General features: G+C 42.3%; 1 protein-coding gene across 1 annotated transcript; it reads left to right on the top strand.

The window, feature by feature from the left end:
* The first annotated feature begins 3,673 nt into the window (after nucleotides 1-3,673).
* LOC132210198 (gastrula zinc finger protein XlCGF71.1-like) lies at nucleotides 3,674-4,375 on the top strand. The gene has a single exon (XM_059649623.1). It carries the CDS (start codon nucleotides 3,674-3,676, stop codon nucleotides 4,373-4,375), a length of 702 nt encoding a protein of 233 aa, XP_059505606.1.
* The last annotated feature ends 9,439 nt before the right edge of the window (nucleotides 4,376-13,814 follow it).

Genomic DNA, 13,814 nt, shown 5'->3' with positions numbered 1-13,814 from the left:
ATGATGTCCGTTTGTACTCAATTCTCCCACTAGAGGAAATAGAGTCTATACCTATCCAATTAACACATCTGACGGATTTTGGCAAATTCATTTTATTTCTAGAAGTAGCAATTTCCATTTAATTGCAGGGCCAAAAAGCGCTGCTGGAATGGTTTATAACAAGACTTTCAGAGACTACCCCCAACCGTCGCTTCATGTTTTGATCAGCAGGTTTTCTGGTTTTAATTCAGTTTCACCAGCCTGAGTGTTTAATATGGGATTTGGCTGAGTAATTGTTGCTGTATACTAGACATGGAAAGACACATGAAGTTGCACAGAGAGCAGTAACAGAACTATACCTGGCTTGTCAGGGTTGGTGCGGGAATGATTATTCCCCAAATGAGCAAGTCCAGATCAGGGAACACAGCTGGGCCATTTGAGACTGAGACAAGGAGGAATTTCCTCATTGAGAATGAGGCAAGTCTTGGAATTCTCTACCACAGAGGCTGTGGTATTTCTTTCAAGTTAGAAATAGATTACTCCACTTTAAAGATATTGGGGGATATGTGGATGGTGCAGTAAAAATCCATTCAGCTGGCTAAACAGCCATGATTTAATTGAACGACCTTGATCTTGAGGAAGTGATTGGCCTCCTCCCGTCCCCTTATTTCTGACTGATCAGTGCAGGTTTGAAGATCAATCTTTAAAAAGCTACACAGATTTGAAGGGCAATTTATATTTTCAGGACTAAATATGATATTACATAGAATCCCTACAGTGTGGAAACAGGCCCTTCAGCTCAAAAACTCCACACTGCCCCTCAGATGATCCCACCCAGACCCATTCCTCCGAAAGCACGCCTACTCCAGCCATCCCTGAACAGTACGGACAATTTCGTATGGCCAACTCAACTAGCCTGCACATCTTTGGACAGTGGATGCTAGAGCTCCAGGAGAAAACCCATGCAGGCATGGGGAGAATGAACAAACTCCAGACGGACAATCACTTAAGGGTAAAGTTGAACGCAGGATCTGGTGTCGTGAGGCAGCAGTGCTAATCCGGAACCACCGTGCTGCCCAAAGTTTAGATTTCCACAAGCATTGGGAAATTGAACCCTGGCCTGCCTGTTCTGAGGAAGGATCACTGGTGTTGAAATGTTTTTTATCTTCACAGATGCTGCCAGGCCTGCTGAGCTTTTCTAGCAACTTTATTTTTGTTCCTGTCCTGCCGCATGATATTAACCCTATACTACTGAGGACCTCTAAAACTTGGATTAACTGTTGAGATATTCTGGTGAAAGAGTGGGACAGGACCTTCCTGGTACATTGCCTGGTGCAGAAACTGAACTTGCATTGGAGGTGTTATTCTATATTGTAAATTAGCTGTCCAGCCAACTGAGCAACCAATCCTTAGAAGGTGTAAGGTGGACAGCATTGAATGTTATGAAAATAATAACTGGACACGAGCTTCTGCCAATTGAGTGTAACAACCTTCGAGATTTGGGTGAGCCTCTCTGCGCATGTGCATTGCTCACTCCCGCGCAGGCGCAGATCTATTGAGGAATATTCCCCACGGCACACTTGCGCAGGTGTGCAGCGATGCGTCGCTGACTCCAACGTGGTGACGTCACCGCGCCCACCTGTTCTATGGCACCACTTTTGAATTCTCTTCCTGCAGGGAGACTCTGAAACCTTTGTATCTGCGGGTTCCTGTGGGTTTTATCTTTAACGACACAGTGGATCGTTGGAGATGTTTGTTTTCATGAGACTTCATCTACAATTTCGAGCTTTACTATTAAGTTCCGTCCATCTGGAGCGAGTGTGACTGCTTTCCTGTGAATCTGAATTCACCTCTGTCCTCTGTGAAAGTCTCTGTCTTGTCGAACTTCCTGCGACTCTAATAATGGGTACATTTTAAAAGGTTTGAAATGTTTTGTTTTTGCTGGTTTTGCTGGCCAGAAGTAAATTGGGATTGTGCTTTAGCAGTTTTAAGATCTAATTTCATTTTTCATTGTTAGAAATTCTTTTCTTGAGCAAATTTATCTTCCACTTCTGATTATGCACTGTTTTTATCCCCAACGGTAAGCCTGCCTAGACTGAAAGATTAACTGTTTCTCACTCCTCTGACACTGTCTAGCCTGCTAAGTACTTCTTGCTTTTGACACAGAACTATAAAGTACATATTAGGGCAAACCTCTGAAAGCTTTCTCAAGGAGGTAGGCATTAATGAGCATCTTGCAGGGAGGAAGAAGAGATGAACAAAGAGGAGAGTTAGAAGGCCCAGATATGTTAGCTTTATTCAGATTTTGGGGAGATTATGACATACAAGATCATGGAGACATTTGAGAACAGTTTAAAAAATGACCTGTTTTCTAATTCGGACACTATGGTTAAGATCAGTCTGAGCTGTGGGCAGGGTGATGTTATTGTAGTCAAAATTGTTGGCCTTGGTGATGGTGCAGAAATGAGGGCAGAAACCCGTTTCTGGAGTCTGTGTAACATTCTGGTTGCTGACAAACTGGTTCTGTCTCGTGGAATTGTTAGCGACTTGATGAGAAATACTTCAATCAATATTTAATTGGAGGAAGTTTCTGTTCTTCAAGGCTTGGATGAGGGAACCAAAAGCAACATAAACAATTTTGATGACCATGTATGACTAAACCAATAGTAAACTCATCAATAAATGCCAGCCTCATCAGTGACACCCACATCCTATCAATGAATATGTATGGAAAAAAATGGGATTGTGAGTAGTGAAAAGCATGCAAGGAAGCTGAGGTTGATGCAGAAGTGCTGGGTGTATGAACAAACATGTCAGGTGCAGGAAAACATGGATAAATGTGGAGTTATAAACTTTGCCAAAACAGAAGGGAAGAATATGATTGAAATGGTTTGACTCTGCCTGAGATTGGTTTGACTCTGCCAGAATTTATTAGAGTTTAGAAGAACACATAAAACTATATTAGGGCCAAGCAGATGAGATGCAGGGAGATTGTTTCCCCTGGGTGGGCAGTCTAGAAACAGGGTTCACAGTCTCCAGATACTGAGTCGATCGATGAGAATTGATCTGAAACTGTGGAGGTTTGGTCTCTGAGTTAATTACTTTCTTGGATATAGTAAATGTTTAGATTTTCAAGATATCAAGGAATATGGTTCAAAATTGGGAATATAGTGTTGACATTGAGCATCAGCAATGACCTTATTGAATGGTAAAGCAGGGCCAAAGCGGATTTTGTTTTGTGTTTTATTTTATTTCCTCCAAGTGTCTACATCTGTGTCCAAGTGGATGTCGAACAGATCGACACCTTCCTCAACACAGAAGTGTTTGCCTGACCAGGCTGCCTTTCAACATTTCGTAGATACACTCCTTATAGCTCCCACTTCTCTTTTGCACTTCTCTCTGATCCCAGAGATATTGTAACTTCGGTTCTCCTAAAGGACTTCTGTGAACCAGTTATGATCAGGGTCACATTTTCCTCACGCCAGCCCCACTAATCACCAGTTTCATTCAGCTTAATTTCACATGCTGTTTTTATTTCTTGTGGGTTCCCACTCACTTGTTTTCTTCTGTCTAAATCAATTTCACAGCGTATTCAACGGGTGGATTCACAGTCAAGAAACTCGTACCAAACATCTCATCAAGAATTGACAAATTACTCAATTTATTGTAACCAGAATATCATTGGATTTTGACCATGGAAGAAGAAAACACCTCTCTGAGTGGGGAGAAACCGTACACGTGTTCTGTGTGTGGTCGAGGCTTCAGCCAATCATCCGGCCTGTCCAAACACAAGCGCAGTCATGACAGGGAGATGCTGTGTAAATGTGGGGACTGTGGGAGGGCATTTAATTTCCCCTGCGAGCTGGAAATTCATCAGCGCTGTCACACTGGGGAGAGGCTGTTCCTGTGTTCCGTCTGTGAGAATGCCTTCACTCGGTCAGCACACTTGCTGCAACACCAGCGAGTTCACTCTGGACAGAGGTCGTTTACTTGCTCTGTTTGTGACAAAGTCTTTACTAATTTGTCCAACCTGCTGAGACACAAGCAGGTTCATACTATCGAGAGACCTTTTAAATGTACAGACTGTGGGAAGTGCTATAAAAGCTCCAGGGAACTGACACGCCATCAAAGTGTCCACACAGATGAGAGACCATTCAAGTGCTCTCAGTGTGAGACTGGGCTCAAGCATTCATTTGAACTCACTCTACAACAACGCACTCACACTGGAGAGGAGCCATTCACCTGCTCCATGTGTCAGAAGAAGTTCACTCAATCATCTCACCTTCGGTCACACCAGCGAGTTCACACAGGGCAGAGACCATATGCCTGCTCCATGTGTGAGAAGAAATTTGCTCATTCATCCCATCTGGTGAGGCACCAGCGTTGTCACAAGTAGTTCCGGTGTTGGGATTTTCCTGTTAATCACATCCATAACTGATCCATGTATATCAGGCTCTTATTCGGTTGATGTTATTAAAATCCAACCAAGTTAAAGTTGCTAGTATTCTCAGTGTCAAGTAAATCAGATATGTAACAATTACACAGTGTGGTGAGCTTTTTAAATAAAGGACACAAGTTTGTTATTTTTGAAGAGCTCTCCCTCTCTCCTGCCTCTTCCATCCTCACCTCCAGCAATAAGTACAGGGAATATATGGAGCTTCTTTGTCACTAAGATTGAGACAATCTGATCAGCTTCCTGTCTCGTTTTCCCCCTCATTCGCTCTTTCGGACAAAGTGCCTCAAAAGTTTTTTTTTCCATGTCCGAGCCCTGGACATATACGTGTCTTCACTCTACCTCCATTTCCTGTCTTGCCATGTTAGAGCTCACCATGTCCAAGACTCTCATTTCCTGCTCCAATGGTCCTGTTCCCATGAAGTGTCTGACCACTGAAGATCTTTATTTTCTCCAATTGTTAATAGCTCCCTTGCTGGTACTGCCCATGTTGCTATAAACCCGTCATATTCAAGTTCCAACCTCTCAATCCCTGCAAGTTACTTTCTGATGTTGAACCTTCCTTTCTTTTCCAAATTCCTAGGATGAATACTTTCCTCCCCAATCCACATCACCTCTCCCAGAATACAATGTTTTAATCCTGCGACAAATTTCCATTCCTGCAACGTTCAGGAAATGCTGCACTTGTCGTCACATTCACTGTTTGATGGAACAATTTGCACTTGTGTGGAAAATTGGCACATTGCTTCATGTTTGATGTACAAATAGCGATAAAACTTTCCACAATAAAGGGAATCGAGTGCTTTAGAATGATTGCTCATGCCTGGTAATATCCATAAAGAGAGCATCTATTCTGTATCGGATGCAGAAACTTTCTCCCAATTGTAGGGGCTTCCACCATGTATGAAAAACACGGCCATCCACAAGGTGTTGGAGCAGGAGGAGGCCATTCGGCCGATTGAATCCACTCCATCATTTAATGAGCTCATGGCAGATCTGATAACCCTCAATGCCACTGTGCTTCCATTCCCCATAACCCTTAATTTTTCTACAGATTAAAAAAAAGTCGGTCTGTCTAAATCTAGTCGGCGCAGTCCCTTGAGAGAATGAATCAGGAAAATAATAACGGGGAAGCAGGAAATGGCAGAAGAGTTGAATAAATACTTTACACCAGTCTTCACAGTAGGAGCCACTCATAGCATTTCAAACTCGCTTAATAGCCAAAAGGCAAACAAAAAAGACAGGAAATAAATGCAATGAATATCGTTGGAGATGAATTTTTAGGAAAGCTAATGGAGCTAAAGACCAATTAGACTCCTGGATCTGGCGGCTGCAACCTAGGATATGAAAAGAACTCGCTGCAAAAATCATGGATTCACTAGTAGCCATCTTCCAAGAATCTTTAAAGCTTGGAAAAGTACCAGAGGATTAGAAAATTGCCAATATAGTACCTTTATGTTAAAAAAAACTAACTGTAGACCAGTTAGCATAATATCTGTTATTGGATAAATCTTAAAGTCTGTGATAATAAAAGGTGCAACAGCACATCCAGGATAGGTCCTTGAGGGACAACCAAATTCAGGGAATTTCAAGAAGAACATAATAAATAGGAGCAAGAGTAGGCCATGTGCTCTGTCAAGCATGCTCTGCCATTCGATAAGATTATGGCTGGTCTTTTCATGGATTCAGCTTCACTTAGCTCACCATAGCCTTCATTTCCTTTGCTGTTCAACAATCTTTGCCTTAAAATCCTTCAATGAAGTAGCCTCAAATGCTTCAATGGTCAGGGAATTCCACAAATTCACAATCCTATGGAAGAAGTAGTTCCTTCTCAACTAATTCATAAATCGAGGCAATGCCCCCTTAGTTCTAATTCCAACCGCCCAACATCTCTGCTTCTATCATATTTAACCCATTCATAATTTTATTCATTCCCCCATCATTTTTCTCAATTTCAGTGAGAATAGTCCCAGTCTACTCAATCTCTCCTCATCAGCCATCTCAATTCTGGAATGAACCTGGTAAACCTCTTATGTACATTCTCCAGTGACAGCGTATCCTTTCAAGTCAGGAGACCAAAACTGTACACAGTACTCTAGGTGTGGCCTCACCAGCAACATATGCAGCTGCAGCATAACCTCCCTATCTTTAAATTCCATTCCTTTTCCATTGAAGGTCAGCATTCCATTTACTCTCTTAATTACACGCTGCATCTGCATACTAAATGTTTTTGGTTCGTGCACAGGGACACCCAGGTCCCTCTGCACAGCAGAATGCAGCAGTTTCACAATTTCAATTGCAGTCAATTTTGCTGTTATTCCTACCAAAATAGATAACCTGAACATTATACTCTGTCTGACAGAACCTAACCCACTCTCTGAAACTATCTATATCCATCTGTAAACATTCAGTGTCTTCTGCACACTTGGCTCGACCACCCATCTTGGCATCATCTGCAAACTTTGACACACTAACTTGCTACCCCAACTGTTAATCATCTATGAAAGGGAGGTTGGAGATGGACAGTTTGCAAAATTGGCAGGATGAACAGTCAGTCTTTCTCAAGAAGGCCAATGATGGTGGGATTATCAGTGAGAGAGACTGAACCAACAGTTATAGAGAGAATTGTTAAAAAAAAATCTATCACACAGGCAGAAGTGGATGGTCAGAAGTTTAGTGGAGCCACTGTAGAAGGACAAGGAGCTGGGTCCCATGAACAGGAGATCTCTCAGGTTAAACTCATCACCAGTCATCTCTCTTTCTTTCTACTGAGAGCACAACCTTGTGGTTGTCTGGCACTCTGGAAACTATTACGGCAGGAGAGATGCAATGCACGGCAAAAGTGACTGAATTTTATTTGAACTATTACCAAAAGATCATAAAATATAGGTACTGAATTAAACCATTTGGTCCATTAAATTTGGTCTGCCATTCAATCATTGCTAATATGTTTCTCAAAACCATTCTCCTGCTTTTTCCCCATAACCCTTCAAACCCTGACTAACCTAGAAAATATCTACTGCTGTCTGAAATACGCTCAATGACTCGGTCTCCACAGCTCTCTGCATCAATTAATTTTAAAGATTCACCACTGTCTGAAGAAATTCTTCCTTCTCTCAGTTCTGAAATGTCATCCCTTCACTCTGAGGTGCTGTCCCTGTGTCCTTGACTCTCCTGTAATGAAAGCATCTTCTCCAAGTCCACTCAATCCAGATCCCTCAGTATTCTGTAACTTTCAAATAGATTCCAAACCCCCACCTCACCCTTCTAAACTCCATCAAGAACAGAGTCCTCAACCAATCCTCATATGACAAGTCCTTCACCCCTGTGATTATTCTTGCAAACCACCTCTGGACACCCTCCAACACCAGCACATCTTTACTTAGATACTGGGCCAAACTGCGCACAATATTCCAAATGCAGTCTGACCACAGCCTTGTTTATCCTCAACAGTACATCTCTGCTCCTGTTTTCCAGCTGTCTTGAAATGAATGCGTACATTGTATTTTCTTCCTATCCACCAACTGAAGCTGCACACTAACTCTAAGAGAACCCTGAAGTCACTTTGTGCTTCAGATTTATAAAGCCTTTCTGTTTCAAATGTAATCTATGACTCTAGTCTTCTGACCAAATTGTATACCCTCACATTTTCCTCATTGTATTCCACCTGCTGCTTCTTTGTCCATTCTCCTAGCCTGTCCAAGTCACTCTGTAATTATCCTGCTTCCTGATTATGACCCGTCCCTCCACCTATCATAGTGTCATCTGCAACCCTAGCAACAATGCCCTCAATTCCTTTGTCTAAATTGTTATTAATTGTGGTCCCAACACTGACCCCTTCTGAATGCGACTAGTCACTGGCTGCCATCCTGAAAAAGAGCCCTGCCAGTCACCCAATCCTCAAGCTCTGCTAGTACCTTGGCCCTGAAATCATGGGCTCTTGTTTTATTTAGCAGCTTCCCATGTGGCACCTTGTCAAATGTCATGTGGATGTCCAAACAGATCGCTTCCACTTGCTCTCCTTTACCTAACTTGCTCAGTATTCCCTCAAAGAATTCTAAGATTAGTCAGGTATGACTTCCGCTTGATGAAGCTGTGCTGACTCTACCAAATGCTCCGTGATCACATCCTTACAATGATCTGCCACATTGTTTTTTGACATAAAGCTGATTGACGTGAGTTTTAACCAAAATGTGAAAACTTTGCTTTCAGTCCTGAATGTGATGAATGGCGAAATCCATTCGCTGTTGAGACGTGCAAATTCTGTTTTTTTTTTCAACAGTATTTTTAACAGTCTGGGCATTTAAAAGGTCTCTGATTAATGTGAGATAATTGATCGGATGACATCTCCCTGGAAGGTTTAAAGCATTTTCCACAATCTGGGCATTTAAAAGGTTTCTCTGCAGTATGAACACATCGATGGCATAACAGCCCTGGAAATTTTACAGCACCTTCCACAGTCCAGGCATTGAAATGATCTCTCCTTAGTGTGAATGAGTTGGTGTAACCGCAGGTTAAATGACTGAGTGAGTCTTCTCCCAAGCACTGAGCAGGTGAATGGCCTGTTACGGTGTGACAGTGTCAATGGATTTCTAGCTCAGGTGGGGAAATGAATTCCTTCCCACAATCGCCACATTTTCACTGTTTCTCCCCAGTGTGACTGCATTTGTGGTTTGTGAAGCCTGAGAATTGGCTGAAGCCTTGTCCAAACACGCAACATGTGTACAGTTTCTCTCCAGGGATGTTTCCTCCCATGTTCAAGATTGGATCATGTTTCACTTGTGATAAAACAGACAAATTCATCACATCATGTTGTAATGATTGGTTTGGCTAATGTTTAGTTTGTAAATCTTCCCCTTCTAATATCCTGTGAAATTGATGTTAGACAAACAACAATGGAGTGAGAGAGAATCTCTCCCAAGACATTGGCTTCTCTGTGAAGGAAGGGACTGAAGGAGGGGAATATTCATTACATACAACTTGACTATAACCTTACCAGAATCTTCCAAATACTCAGCCTCAATGACCAACAGGCAGCAGGTAATGTGAACACCATCACTGCCAAATTCCGTCTGGGTCACTCACCATCCTGACTTGTCTGACATCCCGCCCTGGTGGAGCACAAATTTCCTCCAATTAAATAATGGCAAAACTGAAGACTTCGTCACGACATCACCAAAAGCACCTGTATGTTTCAACAAGAAACATTTTGTAGGGCTGTTTCCGAGAAGATGAAATCAATGGATTTCAGTGCTTCTTCTCATTTAATTCATTTCTGATGTGAAACTCTCACTGATTCTGATTGAGATGCTCTCTTTGCTGGTTTGAATGCCAGAAACTCATGTTCATGTTAAGAGTTTGTACAGGAACAATAAAGCCTCACTCCCTGATTGGAAATCAATCCAGGAAACAGCAGTCAGACTGCTGAATCAGAACTACTACAGCACCAATGAAGGTGTATGCAATGCTTGCAACTTCTCTTGCTGGCTATTCTTTTGAATTTCATCATTGCAGAGATTATTCTATATTACATCAATGCCAATCATTAAACATCTCACTTGTAAATCCAGTTTCTGGCACTTGGTTTGGTATGTTCTGACGTTTTAAGTGCACAGATAATTCAGTATTCAATGTCTTGGGGTCTTCAATGGGACAAAAACAGCACTTCTGCCAGTGACATGATATGTTACTGGAATATGAAATCTACAATTTCGTCCCTGAAGGCAGTTCCAAACCAAACTCTTCCACTAAACCATTTGCTAGTTTTCCTCATGATGCCAGTAGTTTGAGATTATATCCATCATATTACAGCTCATGATTTTCATTTTCAAACTTTCTGCACCTGAGGAGTGTTGTCCCTCAGGTTAAACCACCATCACTTTTCTCTGTCCAATAATGGCCCAGAACAAGTATGGCAGCTTTAGCTTTAAATGCGTGGTTCAGTGTCAGATTTTGTGATATTGGAAACATGGAACTCACAGGGATATTTTATTCTTTATTGTATGCATTGTATAGGCCAGTTGTGCATGCAAAAGATAAACAGAAAGCCTACTTGGACCCGTAGTAACTTACAAAGTTAAAAATCTACAATGGCGGTTACATGAACCCAGAATTCCGGACATTGGTAATGACCCCTACAAACGGGTTCCGTATCGCTGTGCATGCACAAACATACCGCGGATCAAACATGGCATGGCGCATGCTCGGTCGGAGCGATCCTGAGGTGCAGTTGTACTTTTTCTCGGCTCCACAAAAGGGAACAAATGAGACGGAGCGCAGCAGGCGGTGGGCCGTCCGGTCGATGGGCCGAGTTTCCTAACCACTTTGTGGATGCGCTAGGGTTCACATAAAGATAGTATTGTCCTCATTTCACAAAACTGGACAAATCGCTGCACACTCTTAGGGACAGGCCCTGGTTATTGTCCGCAATCTTTTTGTGGGGCAAAGGGTGGCTGGGTGCATGTGCGATCACTCAAGGCCTGGGAGAAAATGTTGTGCTTTGAGTCAACTTTCCTGCTCCCCTGATGCAGCCTGGCTTGCTGTGTTCCTCCAGCTCCATACTGTGTTATCTCTGACTCCAGCATCAACAGTTCTTACTATCTCTGACAGAACGTTGTGAATGTGTCCCCTGGACTAATCGGGCTGGAGGTTATAAACTACTTTTGCGGGGGGTGAAGATGGGAGTATTTACACACAGCAAACGCAAAATCGCAGAAATGTTTGTTTCATCTGAAATTCTGTCCCGGACTGGCTGAGATGGCTTTTGTAAACTTATTTTACAGCATGCTGGAAGAGGATTTGCTGATTGGAAACTCAAACCAAATGATATATCAAGATCTGATGGTGCCACTTTATTCTTAATTCATTCAGCGAGCACTGGATACTATTGGCCTTTGAATGCAAGTAGAGTGAAATAAAAGTTAGATAAATTTCCTTCCTTACATCTCCCAGTAACGCTTGCTCAATATCTTATGTCTGTGTCACTAATACATTTACTATCAGCAAATGGTAACAGCTGCTCTTTATCTGCCTTTTCTAAACCTATCATAAACGTAGACACCTTTATCAAATCTCATGTCAGTCTCCTTCGCTCTATGCAGAGCAACTTCAGTTTCTTCCACCTGACTTTACAACCAATACATTCCTTGAACCATTCTGATCAACCCCAGTCGTGACAAAGGTTTCAACCTGAACTGTTGACTTTCTTGCTCCTTGGATGTTGTCTGACTGACTAAGCTTTTCCAGCTCCACATTTATTCATTCTGATCAATCTTCTTTTAAATCTCTCCACAGATGTTCACATCTTTTATGGTGATCACCTGTTTGCGGAGCCCCAAATGCACTGTGTTCATGTGTGTGATCTTATCACACAATCAATTGCTCAGTAACATCACCGTGATTGCTGGGTGAGAGTTTCCGCTGACCCCAGTTTTTATGATTTCTTTAGATCTGCAGACTTTAGCATTTGATTTTAAATTCGAAAACACATTTTTTTTCAGTTTTTCTTGACTAGTAACCTGCATAATTCAGCTCCTAGTGCTGTTCTTAGTTAACTGTGAAAGCCTGACATGGCCCTGGGGTTGGTGTACCCCCATTACTGTGGACCTGAATCAATGTCCATCCACTACTCTGGTTCATCTCTGCTCTCCCTGATCAACTCTCTGTCATTGCCTAACTTCCTCTAACTCCAATAATAGGTGCAACTGTCTTAGGTATTTTATTGTTACTTGCATTGACTCTTAAATGAGGTTTTTTTTACAGCTGAACATCCCCTGACTATTTGCTGCTGGCAATTATTCTCCCTTAGGAGCCCCCACGATGCTGTTAGCTGAGGAGTTATTCACCAAGATGATGATGGGAATGTGATATGTGTCCAAATTGATGGCAGTTAATTCATATCAATATAATGCCTTTCACAGAGTGGTAGCTTCCAAGCTGTTCCTCAGGAGTGGTTATGAAGCAATTTTTGATTACAATCACATTACAAGGTATACGAGTTGGCAAAAATCTTTTTATGGTCAAATATGTAGTTTTGAAGGAGTACTTGAAAGTGGAAAAGTGAGGTTGAGAGAGTGAGAAGTTTAGTGAGGAATTGTCACAGTTTATGGCCTTAGCAATGAAGGCTGACGGCACCAAATGTGGAACAGTTAAAATTGAGAATGCTCAGGAGTTTGGAATGAGAGGTAATGCAGGTATCTTGGAGGACATTTGTTAAAATTCATTCTTGGGATGTGGGCTTCACCGGCTCGGTTAGCATTTATTGGTGATCTGTAATTGCCTTTGAGAGGGCTGGAGGACATTACAGGGAAAGAGAAAAAGGACACTATCAAGAGATTGAATAGCAGAATGAAAAGCTTAAAGTTCAACAGCACAAGTATAGGATGGTGGGTGAAGCAGACTTGGTGCAAACACTCACACAGGCGGCAGAGACTTGGATGACCTCAGGATTACATCACTGGGTGAATAACCTGTGGATCCTTCCGTGACAGCTTTGTGGGAGTTTTTGTGGGAAGATAAAGCTGCTAAGGCAGCAGCACATGCTTGGGAGAATGGGCAGTGGTAAAATTCTCATTCAGATACAGTGAATAGAAGGAAGAATAAAACACCAAATAGAGCTCAAGTGCATCCGTTAATAGAGGCAGAGAAAGTTAGACAAGTGCAGGGAGGGGAATGTGAGAGTATGGTGGGGAATGTGTTTGGACAGTTAAGTTCAGAGGGAACAAAGGAGTGGATGAAACATTCAGCAGCAGATGAGCAGAGACTGAGAAGAGCCAGGTGATGGTACTGGGGTGGAAGTGGGCAGTCTTTGTGACCGTGGGTATATTTGGTTGAAAAGTAATTTTGGCGTGTGAAGTATTTCACCATGGCGATGACCTGTTTGGTTCAGGCTCAGACAGTTGCCAGGGAGAGGGATGGAGTCAGTCATCAGGCAGTGGAGATTGTGTTTGGGACTGAAGGCAAAGAATTCAGTTCTGCTATTATTTAATTGAAGGAAATCTCTGCTCCTCCAGGGCCAGATGCCAGACAAGTCAGGATGGTGGGTGAACCAGACGGAATTTGGTGGTGATGGTGTTCACATTCCCTGCTGTTTCTCAGTCATAGAGGCTGAGTATTTGGAAGATTCTGATAAGATTATAGTCAAGTTGTGTGTATTGAAAATCGCCTTCCTTCAAGTCCCTTCCTTCACATAGAATCCAGAGTCTTGGGAGATATTCCCTCTCACTCTACTGTTGTTTGTTTAACATCCATATTACAGGATATACAAAGGGGGAGATTACAAACCCAAATATTACAACATGATCTGATGGAGTTGCCTGCTTTATTACAAATGGAATATGATCTGATTTTGAACACGGGAGTAAACAGCCCTGAAGTGAAGACG

This window comes from Stegostoma tigrinum, chromosome 11, assembly GCF_030684315.1.
Source record: "Stegostoma tigrinum isolate sSteTig4 chromosome 11, sSteTig4.hap1, whole genome shotgun sequence".
Classification (NCBI taxonomy): domain Eukaryota; kingdom Metazoa; phylum Chordata; class Chondrichthyes; order Orectolobiformes; family Stegostomatidae; genus Stegostoma; species Stegostoma tigrinum.
This window is presented reverse-complemented; position numbering and strand designations above follow the sequence as displayed.